Source organism: Prenolepis imparis, unplaced genomic scaffold (assembly GCF_030444845.1).
Source record: "Prenolepis imparis isolate NDT839.2.m4 unplaced genomic scaffold, iyPreImpa1.0 SCAF_3, whole genome shotgun sequence".
NCBI lineage: Eukaryota > Metazoa > Arthropoda > Insecta > Hymenoptera > Formicidae > Prenolepis > Prenolepis imparis.
Genome location: NW_028141161.1, coordinates 16680429 through 16707800, shown reverse-complemented (window position 1 = coordinate 16707800; position 27372 = coordinate 16680429). Strand labels below are relative to the sequence as shown.

Here is a 27372-nt window from a genome sequence, read left to right as displayed (position 1 = left end):
TGGAATTAGTGATTAGCCAATCAGGACAAAAGTAACTAGAGCTTGTGGAGCTCTATCATTTCTCACCCTGAGGGGTGAGAGGTCTACGGTTGCGTCCATTTTAGATGCCTCAGATTTAGCGTCTATTTTCACGTCGCACGACGTTAATCGAGACACACGGATTTGTATAGACATCTGTGTTGAGACATTGTACACATTCACAACGATAACATTCCGTGAAATTATCCGCCGCCGCCATCTTAGATGCCTCATATCCGTGTCAATAGACATTTCATTCCCTTCACCCTTTGTGCTTCACTCCCACAGTATTGCGTTCCGTCAGGTATTCTTACGTCCATGGTTTTATCATTATTCAAGAGGCAAAAGAAATGAAATATGTAGGAATAAAAGTGAGACTGCGCATGCGCAGAAAAATTCTACGATCGAGGAACAACCGCTTCGAGATTCGATCTTGGCACATACAGGCACATGTCACGTAAACCGTCATCGACGTCACACGGAAACGCAAATTCAAACGTCTTCGCAATCGCGATCCCGGATCACTCATTTCGTGTCATATTACGATTCCCGAGCACCGTCATCGCACTTTCATCCTGATTTGTAAGTAATGTCTCCGTTCACTCGCTTTATTACACCTCCATGTAAATGCGTCTCGGCAAAAGCGACGCATTTTTCCATCGATTGTTTTCTCACTCCGTTTCTAATTCAGGTGTGGCATTAACGGATTTTATCTACGTCAGGGAGCAAATATGCTCATCTGACGTTATTTGCAATTAATCATGTTATTGCAAACGCGGGATAAAGGGGGGGGGGGGTTATCTACTTGGTAGTATGTACAAACGTTGTGTATGTTTATTTTGTCTCTTGCAGATAATTTATAAACATTGACGTGCACAGGCCAGTTTGCTAAACGAGCCCCAAGTGATAAGCCTTTATTAAACGAAGGCGTTCTAAGAGAGAGACGTCGTTTGAAGAAATTTACATGGGACAAAAGAACTTGTAAGAGAAATAGAAGAAAAATTTACGAACATTTTCATAAATCTTTCAAGTAGTTATGTACACATTTGATTATGTACCACTGTAACTGATCGATGTGTATAATTAATGCGAATAATGTGAGACAATATGTCATTTGTGTTTAGTGTGCGGGATATTGTCTAATGCAAGCACACGAAACGGGTGTTTCTTTTATCAATGAAACCTGATCTGACATGTCTTACACTGAACTGGAACATGGTTACCAGGTAAATGTGCTTGTAACTCTGAATAAAATTTTGCACTTGTCGAGTTTCTAATAAGATTTTGCTCGCAGGGCCTCAAGAATGCAAGACCAATGTTCTATATAGGAGATACAGTGCAGTCATCTGTTATTCCTTCCATCTATCGCTCGAAAAGGGTAAGTTTAAAATTATTACTTTATTACTTTTAAAATTTAGTTGCAAGAAGAATTTATGCATGTGTATGAGATTACACAAAGTGCACATTAAAAAAAATTAGCTTTTTATTTTTAAAAAAGCACAAATATATATAATTTTATATATATAAAATTAAATATTATATTTTAAACGTTTTCCTCTCCTTTTTTTGTTATAAATAACATAATATTTTTTATCTTATTTTTTAATTATATGAAGTTGATTTGTATCTGATGAGATATCATGGCAATACAAAAATAACATGACATAAAACTCGCATGTTTGTAATAATTAATGGTTATTGAAGTAAAAGATAAATTAAAAAGTAATAAAACACATTAACTTATTTATTTTTATTTTGTGTTTATTTTGTGTCACAGAAATAATAAATATCAATAAATATTAAAGAAAAATGTATTTTTTTTAGAGGTTAGAAATATATGCATATATAGAAAAATATGTACTTGCATGTATGCGTGTTTATGATATATAAATATTTCACACATATTCATTAATCATACTTATTTACAATATATTTGCTTTTTGCGACAATAAAAATATATGAATAGTTGTGTAAACAGTTGATGCTAAAGAAACGTTTTATAGATTTTTTGGGGACATTTAAAATAATTATATTAAATCTCTATCTAGTGCTGGGATGTGTGAATGTAATTGGTAAAAGAATAAATTTTGTGATGTTTAGGTAGATAGGAATTTATCTCATTATAACACAGATTATTCAAGCACGAATGATATGCACACACATATGGTATATACATATAAGAAATTAATCAATTTAAACTTTCTAACAATGCATGCAGTGCAAATATTTAGCCATTTTGCTCGTTGCATAAAAATAGAACAGAAATATGTTTCTTGATATATGTTGGCCATACTCTAGCAATACTAACATTAACTGAATTATAAGTTGCTTCTAAAATTAGTCCTGATAACATTGTGGCAAGTTTCTACAAGGTTGTTTGTTATTCAAGAAAGATTTATTGCTTGTTATTTTAATAATGTTTGTGAACGTAACTTGTGTAGATAAACACATTTACAACTTAAATTTTTTATTAGAAATGCAGCACATTTTAAGCACTATTTTGATGCTATATGAGCGCACTATCAAATATATGAGTCTTAAGTAGCAATGATAATGTTTAAGTGTTATTAAAAAGTAGAACTGATAATTTTTATTCGACCTTTTTATCATGATACATTATATAATCATCTTTTGAGATTAATATTGACATGAAATCATAGTTATCGGCATAAAATCATTATCTGGTATCAGAAAAGTGGACACGGACCAGATTACTAAATTTTATAACATTTTTGAAGATATATGTACAATGATTTCTATTTCCAAGGTATTATTTATTTATAATTAATGTAATATAGATGTACATTTTGCGATAGACTCTCTAACAAAAAGATATATTTAAAATTAGCCATATGTAGTTTATTATTATGTAATCATGTTGGTAAGAAAGAAACGTATCTTTAAATTTTTGTGCAATATACATATTTGTTGTTATGTATCTCATCATAGAAATAACAATTAATTTACATAATTGAATAGAAACAAGCTATTTATACATGTATGTAATAATAAAAGATTTATAATATATTTTTTAATGTGAAAATTTAACACAATACTTATTGCAGTTTTCTATGATAATTTATCAGATACTTAATCAGATATACTTATTATAAAAATGTCACGAGAGTAATATTTTTTCTATTTATTTATTATAATAACTTTAAATAATAGAAAATAAAGATAGATTTTATTATAACCAATTTTTTCGCTGTATTTTAATTTTTTATTTTTTTAATGTAACATCTAAAATCTTTTATTACAGCGATTAACAAACGCTTTCAACTGGCTTGTAACTGCATGATTTGATATTGCATTCCTTATTGATCTGGAATGTAGTGAAATATAACAAATATAATATAGAAATAATATACAGAAATAACAGGAAATAGATGAAAACTAAATCGTGTAAAGGTGAATAAAATTTTCATATTAAATCACGAATTTAAAGACTACGTGATGTTTATCACATCCAAATTTGTTTCACGCCTTGTTGCTTGATAAATATTACCTTTCTATGTAGGCAATATCATATGCGATCAACGTGTAACTTACTTATTGAAAGCTCAAACTAAAGAATATAATGAGTAATCTTACAAGAATTCGCGATGAAAATTGTCCTGCTGATGACAAGCCTAGATTTCTATCCTGTCTAAAGGCATACTGGGTGAGCACCATTTAGCTTGAAGATTTTATAGATCTTTATCCCTGCTTATATATAGGAGTTTACCAGCTTCATATATTTATTTGTAGAAAATATGTTATATAAAATGATAAAGCTTTGTGTGTTCTACTTTGGCTATCACTGATTTTTGGTATGGTAGTGAATTTTATTTCAAATTCTCTGTGTAATTATGTTATAACTTTATTAATATTGATTGATTTATCACCAGGACTTGCGTATACCCTTAGCAAATGTTACATAATCGTTTGTTTTACTTCCTAGCCGGACCTACCAGAAGGGTGCACTCAAGATGATGCATATATGGATGGTAGCGATGTGGAAGGAGAGGGGAAACAAGTATTGGTTGGAATATGTGCAATGGCGAAAAAATCGCAGAGTAAACCGATGAAAGAGATCTTAACAAGGCTCGAGGAATTTGAGTATATAAAAATTATTGTCTTTCCAGAAGAAGTGATATTGAAGGTAATATATATTCTTATAGAGTAGAGAAGAGAGTCTATGTTACACAAAATATACATTTTATGTGTTTGTTCTTGTTTATAGGAACCTGTAGAAGAATGGCCTATAGTCGACTGCTTGATAAGTTTTCATAGTAAAGGTTTTCCCCTTGATAAAGCTATAAATTATGCAAATTTACGTAAACCGTTTATTATTAATAATCTTCCGATGCAGTATGACATTCAGGTATATAAGTTTTTGATATTTCAAGATATTTAATATATTTAATATATTTATATATTATATATTTAGTTTGATATATTTATATATTAGATATTATATATGTAATATATAATATATATTATATATATGTATGTACATCGCATTTTAACAAGTTAAAAAATGCCATAGGATCGAAGAAGAGTTTATGCCATACTGGAGAGCGAGGGTATTGAAATTCCACGATATGCCGTTCTTGATCGAGATTCACCAGATCCGAAACGTGAGTTATAAAATTTTGATTGGTTATAAATTATGCATCGTAAGTACTTGATTCTCAACAATTTAGAGTTTTGAGATTGAATAACTATGGTGCATCTAAATATTTAGAAACTCTTGTTGGGTTTACATACATATATTCAATCTTTACATATACAAAATGTAAAATGTATTTCAGAGCACGAATTGGTGGAATCGGAGGATCACGTAGAAGTGAATGGAATTACTTTCAACAAACCATTTGTGGAAAAGCCAGTATCCGCTGAAGATCATAATATCTATATTTATTATCCTACTTCCGCTGGTGGAGGCAGTCAGAGATTATTTAGAAAGGTATTGTTTTTCTTCAAGTTAAATATATTAAAGGAACGAGCGTGTTGTTGTTTTCTTAAATGGAAATAATTAAAAACTTAGAAATATACAAATATACTTAATGATAATATCTGTTTATTACACAGATAGGTAGTCGTAGTAGCGTATATTCGCCAGAATCTCGCGTTCGTAAGAGTGGATCTTATATCTATGAAGATTTTATGCCTACCGATGGTACTGATGTTAAAGTTTATACCGTGGGACCTGATTACGCTCATGCCGAGGCAAGAAAAAGTCCGGCTCTCGACGGCAAAGTTGAGAGAGATTCGGAGGGCAAGGAGATTCGTTATCCAGTGATATTAAGTAATGCTGAGAAACTTATTAGTAGAAAAGTATGTATGGCCTTCAAGCAAACGGTTTGCGGTTTCGATTTATTGAGGTATGTATGACTGTTTAATTATTAATTGTTAAACATCAATTATGCATGTAATGTAATTAGCATCAATTAATAAAAATTAAGTTTTCTTTTAAATTTTTTAAAATAATTTTTTTTATAGACAACGATAAGTACAAGTCTTGTGTGCGTTAAAGGATGTATTCTCCTTGTATAAAATTTATTTTGAATATGTCTGTTCGATATAAGACGTATGTTGTGCTTATTGTCAGTGTAGTTATATGTTACTTTAGAGCGTGTATCGCATTACATATTCAATAGCTTTGACTTCTGTTGCGACATCGCAAGATGGCTTTAGTCGGCTTGACACAGGCACGATATATCGTGAATCGCGTTCTTTCGCATGAATGGCTGAAAGTTAAATAATACAAAAAATATGATTCTACTTGCAGAGCGAACGGTCAGTCGTTTGTGTGTGATGTAAATGGATTTAGTTTTGTAAAGAATTCGAATAAGTATTATGACGACTGTGCCAAGATTTTGGGAAATATGATACTAAGGGAATTGGCCCCTACGTTACACATTCCTTGGAGCGTTCCCTTTCAATTGGATGATCCTCCTATTGTTCCGACCACATTCGGTAAAATGTGAGTATAACCGCAATTTAATACTATAACTAGTAATATATTATTAATATTAAAGTATATTGTAAACTACTAAATATTTTTAGGATGGAATTGCGTTGTGTGGTAGCTGTTATCAGACACGGTGATAGAACTCCAAAGCAGAAAATGAAAGTAGAAGTGCGTCATCCAAAGTGAGTACAAAAATATCTGGCATATATAGGTAATTTTTATTTAAAAAATATTAAAATGTAACATCTTACAGATTTTTTGAGATATTTGCAAAGTACGATGGCTATAAGCATGGTCATGTCAAGTTAAAGCGACCCAAGCAGTTACAAGAGATTCTTGATACAGCTCGTAGTTTATTGGCAGAAATACAGCATCGTGCAGCGGGACCCGAGCTGGAAGAGAAACAAGGAAAGTTGGAACAACTCAAGAGTGTTTTGGAAATGTATGTAATAATTAGGATAATATTATTAATATTATATATAATTGAAGAAATCGCGTATATGGTAAATTTATAATTGCGTAGGTATGGCCATTTTTCTGGCATAAATCGTAAAGTCCAGCTGAAATACCAACCGCGAGGACGACCGCGAGGAAGTTCTTCCGACGACGGTAGCGATCTTAGTATGCCACATTTATTTCTTACTCCCATTTTATATGATTATATATGTACTAATATAGTTTTAAAATAGATATATTTAATACAGATAAATGTATAAGTTTAATATAGATATATTTCAAAAGATTTTATATGTATAGAAAGGTGCATATTTTTTTTTCTTCGTTCAGATCGACTAGGGGAACCGTCTCTCGTTCTAATATTGAAGTGGGGCGGAGAATTGACGCCAGCCGGACGTATTCAAGCGGAAGAGCTGGGACGCATATTTCGCTGCATGTACCCAGGTGGTCAAGGTAGACACCTTAGTGGTTCGTATCTTATGTTCATATGCTTGCCATGCTCGCTTTTAAGTTTCTACACAGTATATCGGAGATTATTTTTCTATAATAACTTTCCTCTGTTAGCTGAATTTGATCTAGGTCTTTATCCATAATATACATACATGGATTATATATGCAATCTAAAAGCCTCTAAACTTTTAGTACGTATTAATATCAATTGTATCTTGAGAATGCTACATTGTACAAGTTGCAAAAATATTGGACAGCTTAAAAATCGGCGTGTTGAGATCGGATTTTGAAATTTTCTTGTATATACATATATATACAATTTCACTGTATTTTGTATCGTGGAAAGATTCACAAAAGTTACTTATACGTGTAAATTTTAATATCGAGTTTAACGAAAGAAAGTAATTGCCAGTGTAATGATCACTGTGGCACGAACAATCATATTGGCAATCATATCTCGTAGTTAGTAGTAAAATGTAGTAATTACATTCTCTCTCTTTCGAGTCACATATAGGATAATTTATCTCAAATGTTATTTCAGAGGAAGAATCAGAGATGTTACCAAACCACGGTAACCTTTTATTTACGATCCACGCTTATTCCTTAGTTCTCTATAGATTGTATTACTGTCCTTAGAAATAGCGATGTTAGAGTCGACGGCGCTAACAGTAAGAGTACACTTGCACAATTTTCTATATCTTTATTTGAATATTCGACGTAGCTCCTATTTGACTCACAATCAGTGAGACAAGTTATTGGCAGCTTAGGAGTTGCATGATTTTAGCATTGTACACTACACTAATTTGATTTTCGCTACATGCTTCTTCTACATGTTAATGAATGTCTCTTGGTTATTAATGGCACTACAACACTATAACACATTAAATGTTAGTTGATTTTTCACACGAGACATATTATGTGCACGCATTATGTACAATATGTTTCTCTCAAATTTTGTAATTTTTTATTGAAAATTATTACACCAGGAGTTTCAAGGTAACTCTAAAACATTTAAAGACATGAAAAATTTCTTGCGGTATTTTTCGCGTTATAATACAATGTGCAGTGTTAATCTATATTACAATTAATACATCAATTTTATGATGATCTCGATATCAGAACTTCGATAGGTCTTGACAATCTCTTTTGACAATAATCTCTGAATTGTTTAATTGTCGTTCTCTACGATTATTATTGTTGTATCTCGAATAATCTCTTCATTGTATTTATATTATTCCTTTTATGTAAAAATATAGGTGAATATGCAGGCGCGCAAGGATTGGGTTTGTTACGTCTGCATTCCACGTTTCGTCACGACTTGAAGATCTATGCTAGCGACGAGGGACGCGTTCAAATGACTGCGGCAGCCTTTGCGAAAGGATTGCTCGCGTTGGAAGGAGAACTAACGCCTATTCTCGTACAAATGGTGAAAAGCGCAAACACCAATGGCCTTTTGGACAACGATTGCGATAGCAGTAAATATCAGAATATGTGAGTAAAGAAATTCTTATTTTTGCACTTGTAATTGAATAATTCTAACTTTTGTCCTACATATGCGCGATGTTTATAATTACAGGGTGAAGACGCGCTTGCACGAGCTGCTTCAACAAGACCGGGAATTCACCCGCGAGGATCGCGAACAGATTAATCCGGGAAACGCGTTGAGCATCAACGCCGCTTTAGATTTCGTCAAGAATCCAGTTCGATGTTGCCAACACGTTCACACTCTCATTCAAAAGCTTCTGGACATTGTGCGAATCAAGAAGGAAGATCCGAAGACGAAGGATGCGATACTTTATCACGGTGAAACGTGGGAACTGATGGGACGTCGCTGGGGAAAGATCGAAAAAGATTTCTGCACGAAAAATAAACGCTTCGACATATCCAAAATTCCCGACATCTACGATTGCATAAAGTACGACTTGCAGCACAACAATCATACGTTGCAGTTCGAACACGCGGAAGAATTATACACGTACGCTAAATCTTTAGCGGATATAGTAATTCCTCAGGTAATTTCTTTTCGCCGCTAATAATATATATATATAATAATAATTCTATCGATGATTTTTTTTTCACGTGTAAAACATATTTGTTACATATTAATCTGCAGGAATACGGTCTGACGGTACAAGAGAAATTAACTATCGGCCAAGGCATATGCACGCCTTTGTTAAAGAAGATACGAGCAGATTTGCAACGAAATATCGAGGAATCTGAAGAGACCGTCAATAGGCTTAACCCTAGGTACAGTCGAATTTTATTTACAAAGAATTTTTTTCTTGTGATTTCTTTAGTAACGATAATAATTAATGATTTCCAGGTATTCTCATGGTGTTTCGAGTCCTGGACGCCATGTACGTACGAGGTTATATTTCACGAGCGAGAGTCACGTACATTCTTTGCTTACTGTATTGCGTTATGGTGGTTTACTCGATGTAAGTAAAGCATATTACAAGCTGAAAAAAAAATTATTAAAAAATTTTTTTTTTTCTAATTTTTTACATATCGATTTATAGGTGATAAAAGACGAACAATGGCGACGCGCGATGGAATATGTCAGCATGGTCTCCGAGTTGAACTACATGTCGCAAATTGTCGTTATGTTATACGAGGATCCGACCAAAGATCCGTGCAGCGAGGAACGTTTCCACGTGGAGTTACACTTTAGTCCTGGCGTTAATTGTTGCGTACAGAAGAATCTACCGCCTGGCCCCGGATTCAGACCACATTCGCGCAATGAGAGTAGTCATAACATGGTAAGCGTCGTAGATTCTGAATTATCTGTGGCTAATTAAAATTAATAATATAAATAAATAAATTTTATATTGGCCTTTTTTTTCAAGGGAGAAAGCGGTGGTTCTGGCCAGGACACTAGTTCACAATGCAGTACCCGGATAGAGGAGGAGGATGCGGAATTGGGAATTATCGAGGATGATCTTATGACATCCATAGTGCAAACTGTAAGTAGTGATTTGCATTATATAGTCAAATTTTTAACGAGTGATACATTGTATGAGATTTATTATTTATTAATCAGTTAAATATTTTTGAGTAATTTTGTAAAAACTCGTGACTTGTAGGATACGTCTCCGCCGCTAATGGAAACGGATACTGTGGACTCTATGGACAGTCCGACGACCAGTCGTGCAATTGACATGATGGACCTAGATCCGAATATGATGGACGAACCATACGATAGCGGATTCTTACAAGGCTCGGCTCCGATTCCCATCAGGTAATTCAATAGATTTGCTTGTGTTGAGCGTTTTTCCATATTTCAATGCAAACATTTTCCACTTTCGTTTTCCACCATGGATAATGATATCTGAAAAAATAATCTTATTTCGCATTATCGTACACAGTGCTAGAACCGTGGCCGGACATGAAGCCGCTAGACTTGGCAGCCAGTTAGCGGCGAGTCAACGACAACGGCGAAGCAGGGATGCGGGGACCATCATGGAACCGCGCGCGCGAAGCTACGATCATCAGCGGCAAGAGAAGCCCGAGAAAGGTAAGTGCGCTTTATTGAATGCTTTATTTGTATCAGTGAGCAGATTTGCGATAAATTCTAAAGTGTGAAGGATGCTAATACTAAATCGAACAATAAATATGTTAACTCGAGATACAATGTTAACATAATATCTACTGTATGTGTGTGTGTGTATGCGTATGCATACACATACGCATGCGCACGAATTTATGGAATGTGTACATAGACATAGGATCCTTAACACGTTAATGGTTTGTGCATGATTATAATTATTAATTGTTATATCGGATTTTTTTTTATATATACACTTGAATAGCACCAATTGTCAATATCTATAGTATGCTGTAGATATTGAGAATTGGTGGAATATTACTTGGATAGAGCACCAATTATCAATATCTATAGTATGCTATAGATGAATGTTTCCCTTCCAAATTATGAATGGTTCCCTACCAAATTGTACAATAGCTTCACACCACGAAATTATATTTTATTATGATAAATTCTATATTAGTAATTAATGAAAACTATATATCGGAATTTATACCATACTTGGTATTCGATTTTTTAAGTTGATGAGTCGATAGTATGATACGGATTATTGTACAACTTTTTATATAATGTTTGAAATTGTGTGTGAAAAATATCACAAATTTTTCAAAATTATGAAATGTCCTAAAGAAATATTTCAAAGAACATATCGGTATATTTATCTGAATTTCAAGCTATTAGCTTTGATATTTCTTGCCATCTGCTGAATGAGAAAGTAGAGATTATAATATCTTATTTTTTTTACATTATATCGCGCGTTTGTAAATAAATTGGACTCGTGTCCAATAACAATAGTATGAGGGATATCTCTATTTTAAAAATATGTCGTTTCGCATAAAGAGCATAATGACATAGAATGTAAGCAATGTATTAACGTTCAATTCATTGGATTATTACACGCGCAGAGCTTTTATTGGCAATTGAAATGATGGTGAAACGTCGCCACGGTACTCCTTTTCTGTGTTCTGCTGTCTCTTTTTGTAGCTGCGGACAAGCTGCAGTATCAGAGCTTGGACGCGGTCAACAGAGAAGGTATGTTCATCGGCTACCAATTTTTTATACAGAATGATGCTCTTCAAGATAATGCACACGCGAATCTTCTTGAAATGATACTTATCATTCTTCTTATTTGCCATAATCGAGTAGATCTTCTACTTAATCTTTTCTTTTTTGAATACGATGTCTTTTTTTATATCTGGAACTCTTATGCACACGTTGCAATGAAATAATCCTCCCTTGTGACCGATAATAGACTAGTGCGCACTAGTTAATCTCATATCTTGGCAGATGTAGCACAATTCTGATATGAAGCAGATAATTTTACGAATTTTTATTTTTGTTACAATTAGAATGTACATAGTTGGACAATATATCGATACCAGAATGCGCTTCACACGCACATCGTCGTGCTACTTCGAAGTGCTGATTAAAGTAACTCTTTCGGGCCTTACGCATACCTCGTAGCTGATAGTCTGTGATGTATCTCATCCCTTCCTCGATATATAAATTAATTTTCTGTATATTTTGCCTACAAATTACGTTCTCACGATATGTTGCAGTTTGCATTCATCGATATTTATCATTATTTTTACTTTAATCAGTTCTGCAAAAGTATATCGCACGTACTCTGTGTAGACGAGAAAGAAAATTGGTATTTTTTTTCAATGTGGCTAAACCTTTAGAATATTGTACAGGGTGTTTCTGCGACATACACATCAGTATGTCGGGTTGCCTATTCGTGCAGGCGCGCATGGTCGTTCATAGCTGCGTAGGCTTTGGCGCAGCTATATTCACTCGTATAAGCTGTGAACACAGGCGCAGTTGTGAACGACCATGCGCGCCTGCACTAATAGGCAACCCGACATACTGATGTGTATGTCACAGAAACACCCTGTACGGTCTGGTTAATCTATCCGGTGGGGCGATCTATCCGGAAAAGTTTCTAATGTATCTTGTTTCATATAGTATAGCCGATGTGTATTTTGCCAAAAGCCAAAGTAGGAGACGATGAGTCCCCAGTTGAAATAACTTTTTGCTCAGCGATAGTTGTGCGCGTGGAAGCCAATTAATCAAAGTATCGGCGACTGTCCAGGTTACACATACACACACGTGTACTGTGTGATCCATTCAGCCTGCCATCCCGAATCCTCGATTCCGAGATCGTAGCGTCTTCATCATCATCATCATCATCATCATCATCATCATCATCATCTTCATCATCATCATCTTCATCATCATTATCGACTTTCTACGAGCCTCGGAGAGATTCATGCATATTACAATCGTATACGGAAATCTTGAAATACTATTCAATTTCATCAATGTCAATCAATATCATTGAATTTTTCTTAATGAAGAGTAATCTCGCATCGAAGTTATCATTCTCGGCATCTTTTTTTTTTTTACATTCGCACATTTCTACATACATTTCGTTTCATACAAGTTCATCGTCATCGTGGTTTTCATCGTTTCCACTTTTATCGAACTTCTTCCGAATCTCCCAATGTTGATATTTCTTGCTTCCGAATAGACTTCGGATGTCAGACGCTCATAAAGCGTGTGACATCTTCGCTTCGTTTTTTTTATGGGTTTTTTTTAATCATACATGATTCATAAGGACAGTAAAAAAAAGACCGATACACACGTTGACATACCGTATCTTTCTATTGTATCATCACGATCGTATACTAATGCCGTTCAAGCTTCGGCATTCTAATGAATGTCAAAGTGTACGAGGCTGTCTTGAGTGTAAAAGTCGTGTGGTTTGGTTGGCTTACTGGTTGCATGGCTATCGTGTGCCACGGTTGTTGTGTTGTGTGCGTACTCGTGAATCCGACATACTAATAGCTATAAAATAATAAACTATACGCGAAAAGGGGTGTCGAAGGTATACACTTTCCTTAATTTACTTTATTTCTCTTCCTCGGTGACGAATCTTTATATGAAACATCACAATGATCTAAAACGTGTAATAATTGTAATATTTTCTCTGTAATATTATTCAAAATATTTATTTGTTTTAACTTTAATGACAAGATTATCTAATTGTTATTTGATTACAAATGTATACAGTATTTATAATAGAGTACAAGCTTCTTCAGACTAACAAGATTCTTACTGCATATTATTTATTGCATATAATTTTTAAATTATTCACAAAAAATCTCTGTAAAAAAATACAAAGAAAGCATAAAGGAAAAATTCATTACAAACTGCATTTTTTTTTTTATTATATTGCAAAAAGATTCGTCCCGCTCTTTCGTTTCTTCGGTAAATTAATTTTTTAATCGGCTCTTTCTCTCGTTTTTTTTTCTCCCTTTCCCCTCACGACGCCGTCATTCACCGAATGCTGCACCGTATACCCCTCTGATAACGCTATCACCTGGATCTTTATGTCTGCGCATTTTGCATTCACCTCACTTTCCCCCTTCTACGTACTGCATCGTACCGCATCGCAACTCGTTATCAGCCACGGAGCCGACTCCTCCGGTGGAACCTCGACGCGATCAACTGCCGAGGAAACCGGCGATCCTGTCGCAGTCGCACAGCTCGCCGGAGCTGCCGGTCTCGCCGAACGAAAGTTTTGCTTCCTCGTGCTCGGTTAGCAATGCACGCGATGAGAAACAGCCACCCGGCGTCCTTTGCTCGTTGCTCAATCCGATCCCCAGCATCGTGCTGGACCGGGCTGTCAACAGGTATCGGTGCCTAAGCAGAAAATACGAACGGTCATACTCCGAGGTGACTTTGCTCTCGAGACCCGTCGAAATTTACGGTGAGTCCAAGAAACGCAAGATGACGAAGAGATCGGTTCTACAGAGTTACGTACGAAAAAATTGTCTAATCTTGTAGTGTTAATATCAAGATGAGATTTTTTTGCTATAATAGGGAAATAAAAGAGTATTATATATGTATATGTGTATATATATTATATATGTACACTGACAGATAGAGAATAGGTTCGCGCTTTTAAAGTATTTTGGTAAGTAATATTAAAACATAATACACATTAAGTAAAGTATTTTTTTATTATTCTTATAAACTCTTATTTGCACTAACATAAATTTTACACGATTAAATTATTTTTTCGTATGTTTTACTCTGTAAATTTAATATCACACTTTCCGTGAATTTAATATCACACAGAGAAATTTCTCTTAGAATTTACCCTGAAAATCATGGTAATCGTGGGACAATATGGTATGGAAAGAATTTTATGAGAATTTCTCTAGTTAATATTTATTACAATAAAAATAATAATATCTATCACAATAAAATATAAAACATGTTTGATTAATTTTACTATGCAGTTTAGTAAAATTCAATTTAATCAAACATGTTTTATATTTTATTGTGATAGATATTATTATTTTTATTGTGATAAATATTAATCAGAGAAATTCTCAAAATTCTTTCCATACCATATTGTCTTACAATTACCATGATTTTCAGGGTAAATTCTAAGAGAAAATTCTCTCAGTGCAGATGTTGCAAACGCGGAGTTTGATTTACGAAATTAATGTAAAAGTGATCTCACGTGAATTATTTTATCTTTTTTCTATCACAATATGTTCTGTCGCAATTTGATCTATCGAAATTATATTGTCTCTTTTGTGAAATATTACATAAGTAATGCGAGTTAAACTTGAGTTAAATAAGATTAGAAAGAAACGAAATAATGAAGGAATTATTATATAAATAGTACAACAAATTCTGTACATATTTGCAAAGTTTAATTCTGTATGAATACGTAATTTGTTCGATTAGTTTTTGATAATTTTTTTCGTATTGTGTCGCCGTTTTTATTCACCCAATAATTTTTTTTTCAATGTGGATAATTTCCATTAATTAAAGTTTATTGAACTTTAAATCCTCTGTTATTTTTTTTTTCTAAATCTATTTAAAGAAAAAGGCAGAGAGAAAGAGAGAGAAAGAAATTAATGCTTCATTAAGATTTATGGGAATGGTCCTATGTTGTTCATTAGCCGATTTGCTTTGCTCGTTACTGCCCTATCTTTTTCTTTATCGGTATTCTCTTTTTTCTTCTCTGAAACCGCGAGCACGAATGTAAGCACGGGCACGAGCACGAGCACGATTCTGTCGTGGCAAAAATTTAGAGCTTTATTAGCCGATCTTTACGGCTTTAATAAAGATGCACTCTGCTTATGTAACAATTTCATAACGTTTACCACTATATCACCACCATCACTACCAAGTCCACGATTAATCGTCATCACTATCCGGAAGTGTCTATCAACGTCTGAGTCCTCTGTCCGTCCAGATATCCGCGTCCAAGCCTTACTCCTCTTCTCCTTCTCCTAGACGCGCGACCTCGGATCATTCAACCTGATCCTACCTGCACAGCAAGGCGCCACCGTCACAGTATCTCTGGACAGAATTATTTCAAGCTGTTGGGCTACAATATCAGTAAGAAGCTCACCGGTTCGGCCAATAGCCTCTTCAGCACCGCCGTGATAAGTGGCTCATCAAGTGCTCCAAACCTCAAGGACATGGTACCACCGCATGCGTCTGCAGTCGCGGGTGAATATTCAACATTTGTATTTCGGCATATATCTAATTAATATTTAAGAATTTTAATATTTATATGCCATAGAACGTGATTCCGGGATAAATAGTTAGACTGATATATGACAGACAACTCTTGTGCTAGAATCACTTCAAATACATTTGGTTGAATTGTATCCAAAACAGACAATAAACACGATTCAAAGAGATAATAATAAAGTCTTTGTAGTAGAATACAATAATTCGGACAAAGAAATAAATAAGTTAAAAATAATGGAACATAGAAATAATTTTTATTGTTATTTTTAGCGATTGAAGGCTTCGGCGGGGTGCCGCCCATCAGACCTCTGGAAACTCTGCACAACGCGTTGTCGCTACGTCAGCTGGATTCTTTCCTAGAGATGATGACGACCGCACCCTTGTTTCGGACTCCGGCCTCGTCACCGCCCAAGTCATCGCCAGCCGGATCGACGCACGAGTCACTCAATCCACCCCTCGGTCCTACCGGGATCATCCGCGAGTATCACTCTTCCGATATTGAAGCTGTCAGGTAGCATAAAAATTATATAAAACATGCGCCCGTGAGTATATATCGGCTTAATTTCCTTCTCGCGCGTCAATCGAGTTTCACTTCTCATTGTACTTCGAGTAAGATCGTTCCTCTAAACTTGTTTTCAAGACATTAATATCATAATCGCATTTCATGATTTATGTGCACGCGAAAGTAAGGTTTCCATTTTTTATGGACTAAAATTTTATTTTTACAACTTAATATAATTATTATATTTTATTATTCGATTGATAGAGGAATCATATGCATTACGGTAAACTTGATTTTCGTGTAAGTATATTATTACTACGTTATTATTTCACAGGTACATTACACCGACTCCGATACTCTATAAGCCCCTCGGAGAGGCGGAAACGTGTGATATCAGAAATATGCCGTCACCTACCAGTCCAAACAGTGTGTATTCATCCTGCAAACTATTGTGTGATAGTAATATCAGTTTGAATTTAAATAATCTTTATGCGTTATTTAGGCATAGGATGGAGTAGCGAACCGCAGTCTTTTCTATCTTCCGAGCCATCTTCACCGGCGCCAACGTCGACAGGCGAATGCAGTATGTCTATAAGCTTGATCAGTAATGAGAGGTGAGTCTTAAGATACATTTATGTAATCCATTTCTTCCTAATTTTGTATCTCCGTTCCTTTCATACCGCATTAATGATTTGATTGCGCGATTAATCTGATTGTTTGCATTTTGTAGTATGTTCACTTTATATTACTAAATACATTTATATATTATATTCTCGTTAGTTTATTTTACGATTAATTTCTCCGTAATATTACTAATAGTACTAAACAATGTCCAGTACGAAACAGTGTCTCTCCATTCGCAGCGCTCAACTCTTTATCCCGCCGAAATTCTCCCCGACTTCTTGCCTGGACGTCGATTTTAACGAATTTTGTATGCGCCTCGATCAAGAGAATCGAGAAAGTCGCGGCAGTGTCTCATATACGGATTATTATAGCAACGAGGACGGTCAGATACGCAAAATCACGCAGATGCCGCAAGTGATGCAGTCAGGTGCCGGCAGCGCGCAACCGATGCTCGTATGCAGCGACGAGCTTACCTGCGAAAATATGGACGACGACGAAGATCACACGTTGACCTTGAAACAGAGCGAGGAGCAAAAGAAACAAGATGTTAAATCGATATTCGAGCAAAGGGATAATGTTAATCCTGTGAAACTAAGCGGCAGCTATAAGAAGATCGGACGGTAGGGAAAATTCAAAACTGATAATAATAATAATATAGTTAATATTAAAGTGAATACACTTATGTGTTATTATTTGCTTATCCTAGCTTTCTGGTGGAGAGTACAGATATATCGCATAGCGATGTCAGAATTAAGGAGACCGATAGTGCTTCCGATAGAACGAAACTATTCACCCAAAAATCTGATTCTTCAAACGCAACAAGATCTCCCGCGAGGAAAGATTCCAAGAAAAACAGCGGCTCGCACAACAGCCAGAAGCGGAAGAACTTTTCGCGCTCTCAAAGCGTCACGGCTCCAAAGTCCGTCGTGCCGAAGCCTGAGCCGAGTTTTAGTTACTCGAGACAGAGCTCGTTCTCGACCATGTCGGACGCGGATCTGCAGAACTGGATATTGAGCACAGATTCGACCCAATTTTCAGAAAAGAGCCAAGAAGAGGAACCTATACTCACCGTAGCCACCAGTCTCACGGATAGCTCTAATATCACCGTGGGCTTCGACGTAAAACAGGAGGAAAAGAAATAAATATCCGGTAATAAATTTACATACCAATTTTTCTTTTTTATCCGTGATATTCGATCTATTCTTACAACGTAACATCAGAGTTTTTGAAAATATATAGTTTATTTTTCCCATAGACTATATATACCATGAAAGAAATATTAAAATATTAAAAGTATTAAGGACAAAACAGGGCGGGACAGTTATTTTAATTTTATTTAGCATTCTTTGAAGGCTGATAAAAGTATACAAGCAGGATTACTCAGAATGAATTTAGAACGAATTACGATAGCGAGTTATCCCCCCCCCCCCGCTCCTTTCTCTTAATTTTTTTTATTCCTTACGGTATTGTGAAATAAGATTTATTAAATTAAATAGCATTATATATCATTCCGATTTTAACTCAGAGAATAATAATTAATTTTGAATTGTTTTGTGATTTATAAAAATATTTTTTATCCATACGAATAATATAATTACGTTGAGCTTTTTGCAAAAAATATAATGTAATAAAAAAGAGTAGTAAACATTCGATTTAAAATTTTATGGATTTTATAACAAGAATTATTCAACGAATAGCAATAAAATTAAACTTTTCAGTCTTGTATCTTTACCTGCAACGCGTTTTGTTTTAATTTTTAATTGTGATTTAATCATTTTACATAACATATTTCAATGAATATAGAATTTCCTTATAAATCTTTACTCTAAAAGGAATTGAGAAAGTCACGAATTTTTAATCAACGAATAATATAGATTGACGGTGCAATTTTGATTGCTTATGATTATAATCAAAATCTTAGGCAGATGATATTTTCTGCAACAATATTTTCGATTAGGATCATCGCTGTTGACTGTGAACTATCGTAATTACGCATAGAATTATCTCTTTTTCCAGAGAGATTATTGCAGATGTACAAATGCTCTATTGATGTAGATAGATATGGCGATTATGTGATAGCTGTGTTTCAATTAAATATAGGGACATAAATATATCACTAGAATATCAGGATAGATATATATCAAGAAAAAGGTGCAGAGAAAGAGAAATACGTGATTGCCAATATTAGTAAAGATAGAAAATAATGTGTAAAAATTTACTGGAGTGTAAGGATGTGTAAATACTTACTGGAGGTATAACATATTCTTATCTAAAAAATTAAAGGATCTCTGTTACAATAATATTTTATTGATTAATAATACTGTAAATTAATAGTCAGATGCTTGAAGTTACCGAAGGTGTGAAGCTTAAAACACATTAGCTGACTCATATTGAATGGCTACCTAGCAACAAATATTACGTTCCTGATATTTTTTCCTTGTATAGCGATAATTGTCGAAGTTGTGGGGGAATTTTATCCGAGCCAAAGAATACCTCGGTCAAGCAATATAGCATTATACGTTTACAAGAAGAAAAACCCCGCGTATTAATATAGTAGATATATGGCTTCAAATCATAAATCAGCAAAGAGAATATATAATAGGTCTTATCTGTAGGTATTGACCGTACCTGTAAAATAGAGATACGAAATATAATAGGTGTATACATACACACACACACACACATACACACACATATACATATCTACATTACAAATGTTTTAATAAAATGATCCAGAATGAAATATTCGGTGAGTCTGTTTTTCCTAATATATGTGTAATTAATAATTGATATCGTTAATTTCGCATTATCTTATTCGATGTTTTTATCTTTATATTGTTTAACAATTTATTCTTTACTTTTCATAGATATACACACACAAATGAAAAAATATACTATACAAATATATTTTATATTTGTATAGTTATATAAAATATAAATATAATTGTGTATTGTATAACACTATGTAGATATATAATATTGATATTTAATTTTCAGTACTGTTTTTGCATCGCTGCTACCGAGACTTATCTCATTGTCAGAGAGAGACTCGTGCTTTTTTTCTTTTTATGACAAGCTCATCGTCTTTGTTCGCACAAAAACAACGTTGCAACTCGCTAATAATATCGTTGGCGATTTTACGGCGATTATCTTTGATACTTCCTGTCTATAATTGGCTTCGCGTCAAATCAAAACGCAGAGTCTATTTGCGATGTCGGCGGACACGTGCTCGCCTCTTGTGTCCTTTCGAGGGACAGCCAGCATATTGTTATTCGCGAACGGTCGTCGGTCCGCTCTCTCGGAGCAAATTCTAGGGGTGTGTTTCACCCCTGAATCAATTAAATAGATATTAGCCGTGTCACTTGACGCGGTAAGTGAAAGAGAGAAAGAAGGATCGTCTCTTACAACGAGTGCGTATAAACATCGCGCGTCAAATCGGATCCCCCCGTGTTTACCCCCGAAGTGACTTCGACGAGGGGGGTGCATAAAGTTATTAGTTAGACCCGGCGGTCCCCCTTTCGTCTCGCGATATTTCCGCGCCCTTAGAACGCTCTAATTACGTCACAGCTTTTCTCGATTCTTTTTTTTTTCTCCGAAATCCCTCTGTATTTTCGCTTCGCAGCAGCGCGACGTTGACGAATGGCTTATTAATCAATCGGTTCAATCTTTGCTCGAAGTATCGAAATGTATCGCTTGCATATCTAAATGTCTTATAAATTTTTATTTTAATAAATGATAAACGTTTCAAGGTAATAAATAATAAACGTGTTCTTATGTAATAACTTACAACTTTTTCATGTAAAACTATTTTTTCGTGCAATACAAATTTGGACCGTGAAGAAATTACGTAATATCGCAATATGGAATATTTGATAAACGGGATAGCTGAATCTATATAGGATTGTAAGCTCGCATAGAGAGCGACGTGGATGTTTAATACAGCCCCGCTGTAATATGCACTATATACATAACTGCAAGCTGACGCTTCGGATCGATGTTCCAGGCGTCGGCGCCGATAAGCTTCAGGGCTTTTCGCCATCATTTTCTGGAGCTACTGATTCGATATCTATAAAATCACACGCGAAAATAATGCGTTCCATTTCTACAGCTTGTAAAGCGAATTAGCAAGAATTGACAGGGAGTGAAATCTCTTGAGAATAAATTTATTTTTGAATTTTTAATTTATTTGACATCAAAAATTTTGACTTTAAGAAGAAACTAGAATTAGAGATATATTGAAATCATTATAATTTGACGATAAGCCATTCTGTTTAATATAAATTAAAATTTAATATAAATTTAGTATCTGACAAAAATGGACTTGATACATTTCAGCTCTGACATACAGATATGTATATCGACATAAGAATTGTTACAATAACAATTATACTTTTATTTTAAATTATAAGTGGATAAATGGACTCAATACACTTCAGTTCTGATGTACATAGAATGCAAATACTCATATATAAAAGATATGACAAGTAATATTGAATATTGAAAAACGAACATACCTATATGTTAAAATTTTATTACATATATTATTTTTAATTATTTGTATATATTATTTGTTCTCTTGTGTGTGAGATTTATTTTATGAGAAAGGTAAATTTATTTTCACCTGCTTATGTATTCAGAAACTATCTTTTCCTTTTAATATTTGTTTTAAGGAATTTAAATTTCTCATAAAAATTCTATGAAAAAGAGGCTCGTGTCATTCTATATCTGTACGTCAGAATTAAAATATATTAATTCAATTTATTTACTTATAATTTTATATAAAAAATTGTAATTATTACTGTAACAATTTCTATATCGATATACATATTTGTACGTCAGAGCTAACGTGTATTAAATCCATTTTTGTCAGATACTAAAATTATATTAAATTTTAATACATCGGTCAAAAGAGTGTCTGACAGAAATGAACTTAATACATTTTAGCTCTGACGTACAGATATATTGTATCATATGTTACGAATACTGCACGATTACCGAATTTGCGAAAATAGGGAAAAATGAAATAATATAACGCGATCTCCTTCAGCTTTTGCACGTGTTCGTCCGATCCGATTTTGATGCGTTGCTAACAATGCACCGACCCCGTTGCATCGTCGCCCGCAACGGGGTCACGCCTTTGAACGAAATTATAGGATTTCGTCACGGATCTTTCCAAACTTTCCCGATGCTTATTACACGGATTCGACGCAGATATCCCTCGAACAGTTGCTACGAGAGGGTGACCGAACGCGAATAACCGATGTGTTAGATATTAAAGATATTAGAGATCTAGGGTATTAAAAGTACAGGGTCTTTTGCAAATATTAAGTCAGCTATTTTCAATTTTTGCAAATTGTAAAATCATTGTAAATATGAAAGATAATCGTCGATAATAGATTTTAGAAATTATATGCGCAGATTGAATCAGTCAATTTCTCGACACATCAATTTATATTCAATTCTGCTAAAGTGAAAACAGAGCTTCCTCCAGATTTTTTCTTAAAGATCTTTTTTAATTACTGAACTCGATTCGAAACGAAAACTTTACTAAGAGCTGCTAGAAAAATCTAGCATCTAAATTTTTCAGAATATCTATGGAATATCATCTGATAAATAATTTAGAAAAATAATTCGTCTGATAATTTTTTATATTAGAGTTTTGAGAATTGTAACTTAATATTTTGCTTCAAAAATATGTGTATCGATTTATAGTTAATATAATTTTTTTATTATCTATTAGATGAAATTTAATAGATATTCTGGAAAATCTAGATTTTTCCAACTCTTAATAAAGTTCTTATTTTGAGTCGAGTTTAGTTATTAAAAAGAGATCTATAAGACAAAATCTGGCGAAAGCTCGATTTTTACTTTAACAGAACTGAATACAAATTGATGCGTCAAGAAGTTGACTGATTCAATCTTTACATATAATTTTATATATACTAACTATAAATCGGAATTAATAAATTAAAATTCTGCTAAAGTAAAGCACCGCGTAGCTTTTAAATTTTTTCCATATACACAGAGAGAATTTTCTCTTAGAATTTACTGAAAATCATGGTAATCGTGGGACGATATGATATGAAAGAATTTTATGAGAATTTCTCTGATTAATATTTTTATCACAATAAAAAATAATATCTATCACAATAAAATATAAAATATGTTTCATTAATTTTTATATAGTTTAGTAAAATTAATCAAATATATTTTATATTTTATTGTGATAGATATTATTTTTATTGTGATAAATATTAATCAGAGAAATTCTCATAAAATTCTTCTCGATTACCATAATTTTTAGGGTAAATTCTAAGAGAAAATTCTCTCTGTGTACATATATTCTTCCGATACTTTTTTGAATATCAGTTTCCCTTAAGAAAAGCTCTTTTGAGAGAGATTTTTAGAAATCCAAACAACATATTTTTATTTGCGACACTGAGATTTAACTTTTGCGTTCCATTCGTGTCCATCTTTCATCTTTCGGTCGATACCTGCGAGATCAGCTCTCGCAGCATCGGTGGGTCGTGGTCGAGGGAAGCACCGCCCAACAAGGGGGAAAAGGGATGAAGCGGGTCCAATGTCGGGGTTGCATCGCGGCGCACGCGTTTTGCAACGAACGATTTCCGTGCATTCGAGAATCCCGGGGGCGTTTACCACCGGGGGTGTCCGCGAAATTTCCGAAAATGCGCCCTCTCATGCTCTCAGAAGAACGTGACACTTGGGCCCCGAAACGTCGCAGGACCGTCGTTCAAGTGTGTGTGTGTGTGCGCGCGCGGACATTTACTTTTTTTTAATTTTTTTCCATCCTCCACGAGTGAACCACGAACCTGCTGGTGCATCTGCTTTTGTCGCTGGACCGAAAGCAGGATATGAGCTACACCGAACCGCTGTGGGAGATCAATGGAAATCAAACACCAGTGAGTCCGCGACGAGTCCTGGTCCTGGTATCGCGCACGGTGTTTCCGAATTATTTGTGATAAAGAAGAAACGGGACCACATACGATTATTAGTAGAAATATATTGTATTTTACAGCGCAATGCTTGTTTCTTAAATTTTTGAAAAATATTGCCCGCGATAACAAATTATTGATGTGATTATAAATATATCACCATAGCAAATCCATATGTGATATATTTTAATAATTAATACGTTAACCGCCAATTAAAACCCGCTTTTACATCAAACAGGCAACATTTGTCTTGTTACGAAACATTTTTATTTAAAAACAAAAATAAAATTTCAGAAAATGTGTGTTTTTCAAGCTCAGATTCTCAAGACCTGGATGGCGGTTAACATTAATTAATTTTAATATATGTAATGCCAGAAAAAAACAACGATTATGTATACACTCGATTAGAAATATTCGCATAAAGCTGAAGACTCCTTAGATATTCGATTACAACGCACAAACGCGTCAAAAGATGTAAAAATGTCTTAAAAAATATCCTAATGTATTAGACGCGCTGTAGATATCTTTCAGATACCGGCTTTTGGATTTTTGCGTGGTTCGTGTTGCCTGGACCAACCGATTCTCTCAGATGAAATCTATTCGCGACAGGTAATCGCGGCGGAAATGTCGCAGTACGTCGGCAGTGATATCGCCAGCTACCCGATGTGGGACAGTTCCGTGTTGTATCAAGCACAACCACCTACCCATCCGCACGTGAACGAGCACGGATTGTACAGGCAACCCTGCGCCTTGTTGCACCAAAGGTGATCTTATTTATTTATTTTTTTTATGAAAAAATATTGCTCTTCAGCATCCGAAAGAATCGAGAAATTATGGAGTTGTCTATAACATGATCGCTAATGATCGTTTATTTTACTCGCGATGTCAAAAGACTGATTACGAGAGTTAAAGAGCTATGAAAGTTATAAAATATCTATCTTGCGCGTAAATACACGATGGATTTTCAGTATTGATTACTTTGCCGCGACGATGATGGATGTTCAAGTATATTTGGAATTTTTTTCAGTCGTTATACGCCAAACGGCCGTTCGCCGAATCTGCCGACGTCGACGTCGAAGAAACCGAGGCGTCGAGTGGCGACGGTTTCCCAGAGGAGAGCCGCGAATATCCGGGAGAGGCGCAGAATGTTCAATCTGAACGAGGCCTTCGATAAACTCCGCAGGAAAGTACGTAAAATATCTTTCTTTCTTTTTTCTCGGACCAGAGAAGAGACATTTCACGTCTCTTCCGTGTGATGATTTCAGGTGCCGACGTTCGCTTACGAGAAGCGGCTCTCGAGAATCGAAACACTGCGCTTGGCGATCACGTACATCGCCTTCATGGGAGAGCTACTCGGTATCGAGCCAAGTAGTCCGAAACCGGAATACATGCCAAGAGAGTATTACTTGCCGAACTGAATCTCTCTCTTGTCTGTCAAAGAGGTGATGTTCATGAGTCGATGCGGGCCGATGCTGGAACCTCCAATCGGCGAAACATGGTCTTCCATTATTGATTAGCATTATAGTTAAATCAAGAGATGCATAATTTAACGTATGTCCCTGTATGTATACACATTATATATATGACACTTCTCCTATAATATTATACTCCTTTTATCACAAATCCTTCTGAGTCTCAATAAATCTTTTTGATACTAATATTTCGCGACAGTTGTTCAAAATAAACTGCAAAGAAAGAAATGTAAAAAGATAATTTTTAAATCTAATGGAATTTTTCAATGGTCCGAAATGTCCACGAAATATTTTTCAATAGTATCGAAAGGATTAAAATCTCAGTCAATCAAATCTTTCACAATACGCAGACAATAATCTTATCTCGATTATCGTGAATCTTTCATGAAAGAACTCCTGATTAAAGGAGTTATGAGATATGAAGCGATAATATAAATTAAATTTCTCTGATGTCTTTTATTATTCGTGATTTTGAATTCAGAAATTGTTTATTGTAGGATGGTATTGCAACGAAATAAAGAAACGTTTTGCGATTTCGATTTTTCGTGTCAAAAAATTAATCAACGTAAGCAATGAAATTCTCTATATGGAGATTTATAAAATTAAATTATTTCTTTCAAATTTCAAAATTTATTTATCGCGATTCGAAGTTGCTCTTTTATTGAAAATTGAAACAACATAATTCCATCTTACACTGCTATAATTTCTAATTTGAATAAAACAATTGCTACATGTTGCTGATTACTGTGTGAAAATAAATGGGTGTAGTATAAAAATAAGTTAAAATAAAGATTTAAATAACGACAATAATGTCACTTTACGTTAATTAATTTTAATGTAGTGATACTATAGAGAATATAAATCCGATACATTTTATTAGAAACCATTTTCGGGAAATTACATAAAATTGCCAATCATGTCCAGATTACAACGAAAAAACTTAAGAGTTATTTATACATTTTCTTTTATTATCTTTTATTATCTTTATTATCTTTATTATATAATAATATACATTTTATAAAATTAGATTACGCGACTGTGTGCAATATTAATATATATAAGATGCTTTTACTTAAAAATATTTATATTTTTAGTACAAAAATATTTGTTTAATAACAATCAATAATAGACTTAAAGATTTAAGTCTTTAAATCCATTATTGCGATATATCCATTATATATATATATATATATATATATATCCATTATTATTATTTTTTGCAATTATAATTTTTTTCATTTTCTTTTGCTTCAGCTCGTAGAGACTGGAGAACTTTGTTTAGTACATCTCGAAACAATGCCGCAGCAACGATGGTCTCCAATTTAGACTTTTTATTTTCGAATAAAATTTTGCTACATGCTCATTTCGGACAATTGTTCTCTTTGATCTTTTGCATCCTATAGAGGACCAGGATTGTACTTGTTCTAGAATTCCAACGAAAATGTAAGTTTATTAGCTAATTATATTTTTGTATTAAATATTTGCATTTATATGGTCACCAAGAATAGTATCACAATAATCTGCAATTCAAATTTCAAAGAGGAAATGCTAATATCATTTCTCTTCAATATTTATCTATTGTATATTTAATTTAAGGCTCCTGGCTCCTCATCGACCATGTTGGAATTTAGACGCCAGAGGCGAGAAAACACGCTAAATATTCTTAGATGCCATTTCGAAATAAAAAGATATTTCAATGAAACAGCACTTCAGATGGCATTAGCACACTCTTAAAATACCTCAAAAACTATTCTTTTCTCTTGACAGTCAATCAACAACCGTAAAATGATCGTGATATCAGTGTTTCATCGAAATATCTTTTCATGTAAAAT

The 27372-nt window shown here is 34.2% G+C and overlaps 3 protein-coding genes across 26 annotated transcripts in view; all 3 read left to right on the top strand.

The window, feature by feature from the left end:
• The first annotated feature begins 360 nt into the window (after positions 1 to 360).
• L(1)g0196 (inositol hexakisphosphate and diphosphoinositol-pentakisphosphate kinase) lies at positions 361 to 19860 on the top strand. Of its 19 annotated transcripts, none has more exons than XM_083034990.1 (31): positions 361 to 600; positions 871 to 999; positions 1143 to 1244; positions 1313 to 1396; positions 3962 to 4162; positions 4244 to 4384; positions 4550 to 4640; positions 4815 to 4969; positions 5095 to 5387; positions 5795 to 5989; positions 6073 to 6159; positions 6231 to 6419; positions 6501 to 6586; positions 6764 to 6886; positions 7425 to 7454; positions 8140 to 8374; positions 8460 to 8895; positions 8997 to 9130; positions 9207 to 9321; positions 9403 to 9642; positions 9730 to 9846; positions 9967 to 10121; positions 10249 to 10397; positions 11412 to 11459; positions 13897 to 14199; positions 15747 to 15965; positions 16260 to 16500; positions 16826 to 16917; positions 16994 to 17105; positions 17355 to 17735; positions 17822 to 19860. In XM_083034990.1, the coding sequence occupies exons 3-31, from the start codon at positions 1212 to 1214 to the stop codon at positions 18255 to 18257; spliced, it is 5121 nt and encodes a 1706-aa protein (XP_082891116.1). In that variant the 5' UTR covers positions 361 to 600; positions 871 to 999; positions 1143 to 1211; the 3' UTR covers positions 18258 to 19860. The 19 variants fall into 19 exon arrangements, with proteins under 19 accessions (XP_082891116.1, XP_082891114.1, XP_082891115.1 ...); XM_083034988.1 differs by having other exon boundaries at positions 6764 to 6901; XM_083034989.1 differs by having other exon boundaries at positions 6501 to 6598.
• A 3520-nt stretch (positions 19861 to 23380) lies between these two features.
• On the top strand, positions 23381 to 26040 carry LOC145933435 (protein Fer3). 3 transcript variants are annotated; one of them, XM_083033115.1, is made up of 4 exons: positions 23381 to 24035; positions 24600 to 24832; positions 25096 to 25255; positions 25334 to 26040. In XM_083033115.1, the coding sequence occupies exons 1-4, from the start codon at positions 23988 to 23990 to the stop codon at positions 25484 to 25486; spliced, it is 594 nt and encodes a 197-aa protein (XP_082889241.1). In that variant the 5' UTR covers positions 23381 to 23987; the 3' UTR covers positions 25487 to 26040. The 3 variants fall into 3 exon arrangements, with proteins under 3 accessions (XP_082889241.1, XP_082889242.1, XP_082889243.1); XM_083033116.1 differs by having other exon boundaries at positions 24578 to 24832; XM_083033117.1 differs by having other exon boundaries at positions 23384 to 24035; positions 24678 to 24832.
• The window catches only part of Actbeta (inhibin subunit beta), a 34805-nt gene continuing 32932 nt past the window's right edge, over positions 25500 to 27372 (top strand). For 2 of the 4 annotated variants that reach the window (XM_083033111.1, XM_083033110.1), the window contains exon 1: positions 26844 to 26983. The gene's annotated coding sequence lies outside the window, so the exon portion shown is untranslated. Of the gene's footprint in view, positions 25630 to 26794; positions 26984 to 27372 lie in introns of those variants that run through there. The other 2 variants (XM_083033113.1, XM_083033112.1) reach the window with 2 other exon arrangements.

What these genes read in the sequence shown, in the direction of transcription:
- LOC145933435 (XM_083033115.1), top strand. Translation starts at nt 23,988, where the DNA reads ATGAGCTACACCGAACCGCTGTGGGAGATCAATGGAAATCAAACACCA. An exon ending in TCAATGGAAATCAAACACCA is followed by an intron (nt 24,036 to 24,599) that starts GTGAGTCCGCGA and finishes GATATCTTTCAG; the next exon opens with ATACCGGCTTTTGGATTTTT. An exon ending in TCGATAAACTCCGCAGGAAA is followed by an intron (nt 25,256 to 25,333) that starts GTACGTAAAATA and finishes TGATGATTTCAG; the next exon opens with GTGCCGACGTTCGCTTACGA.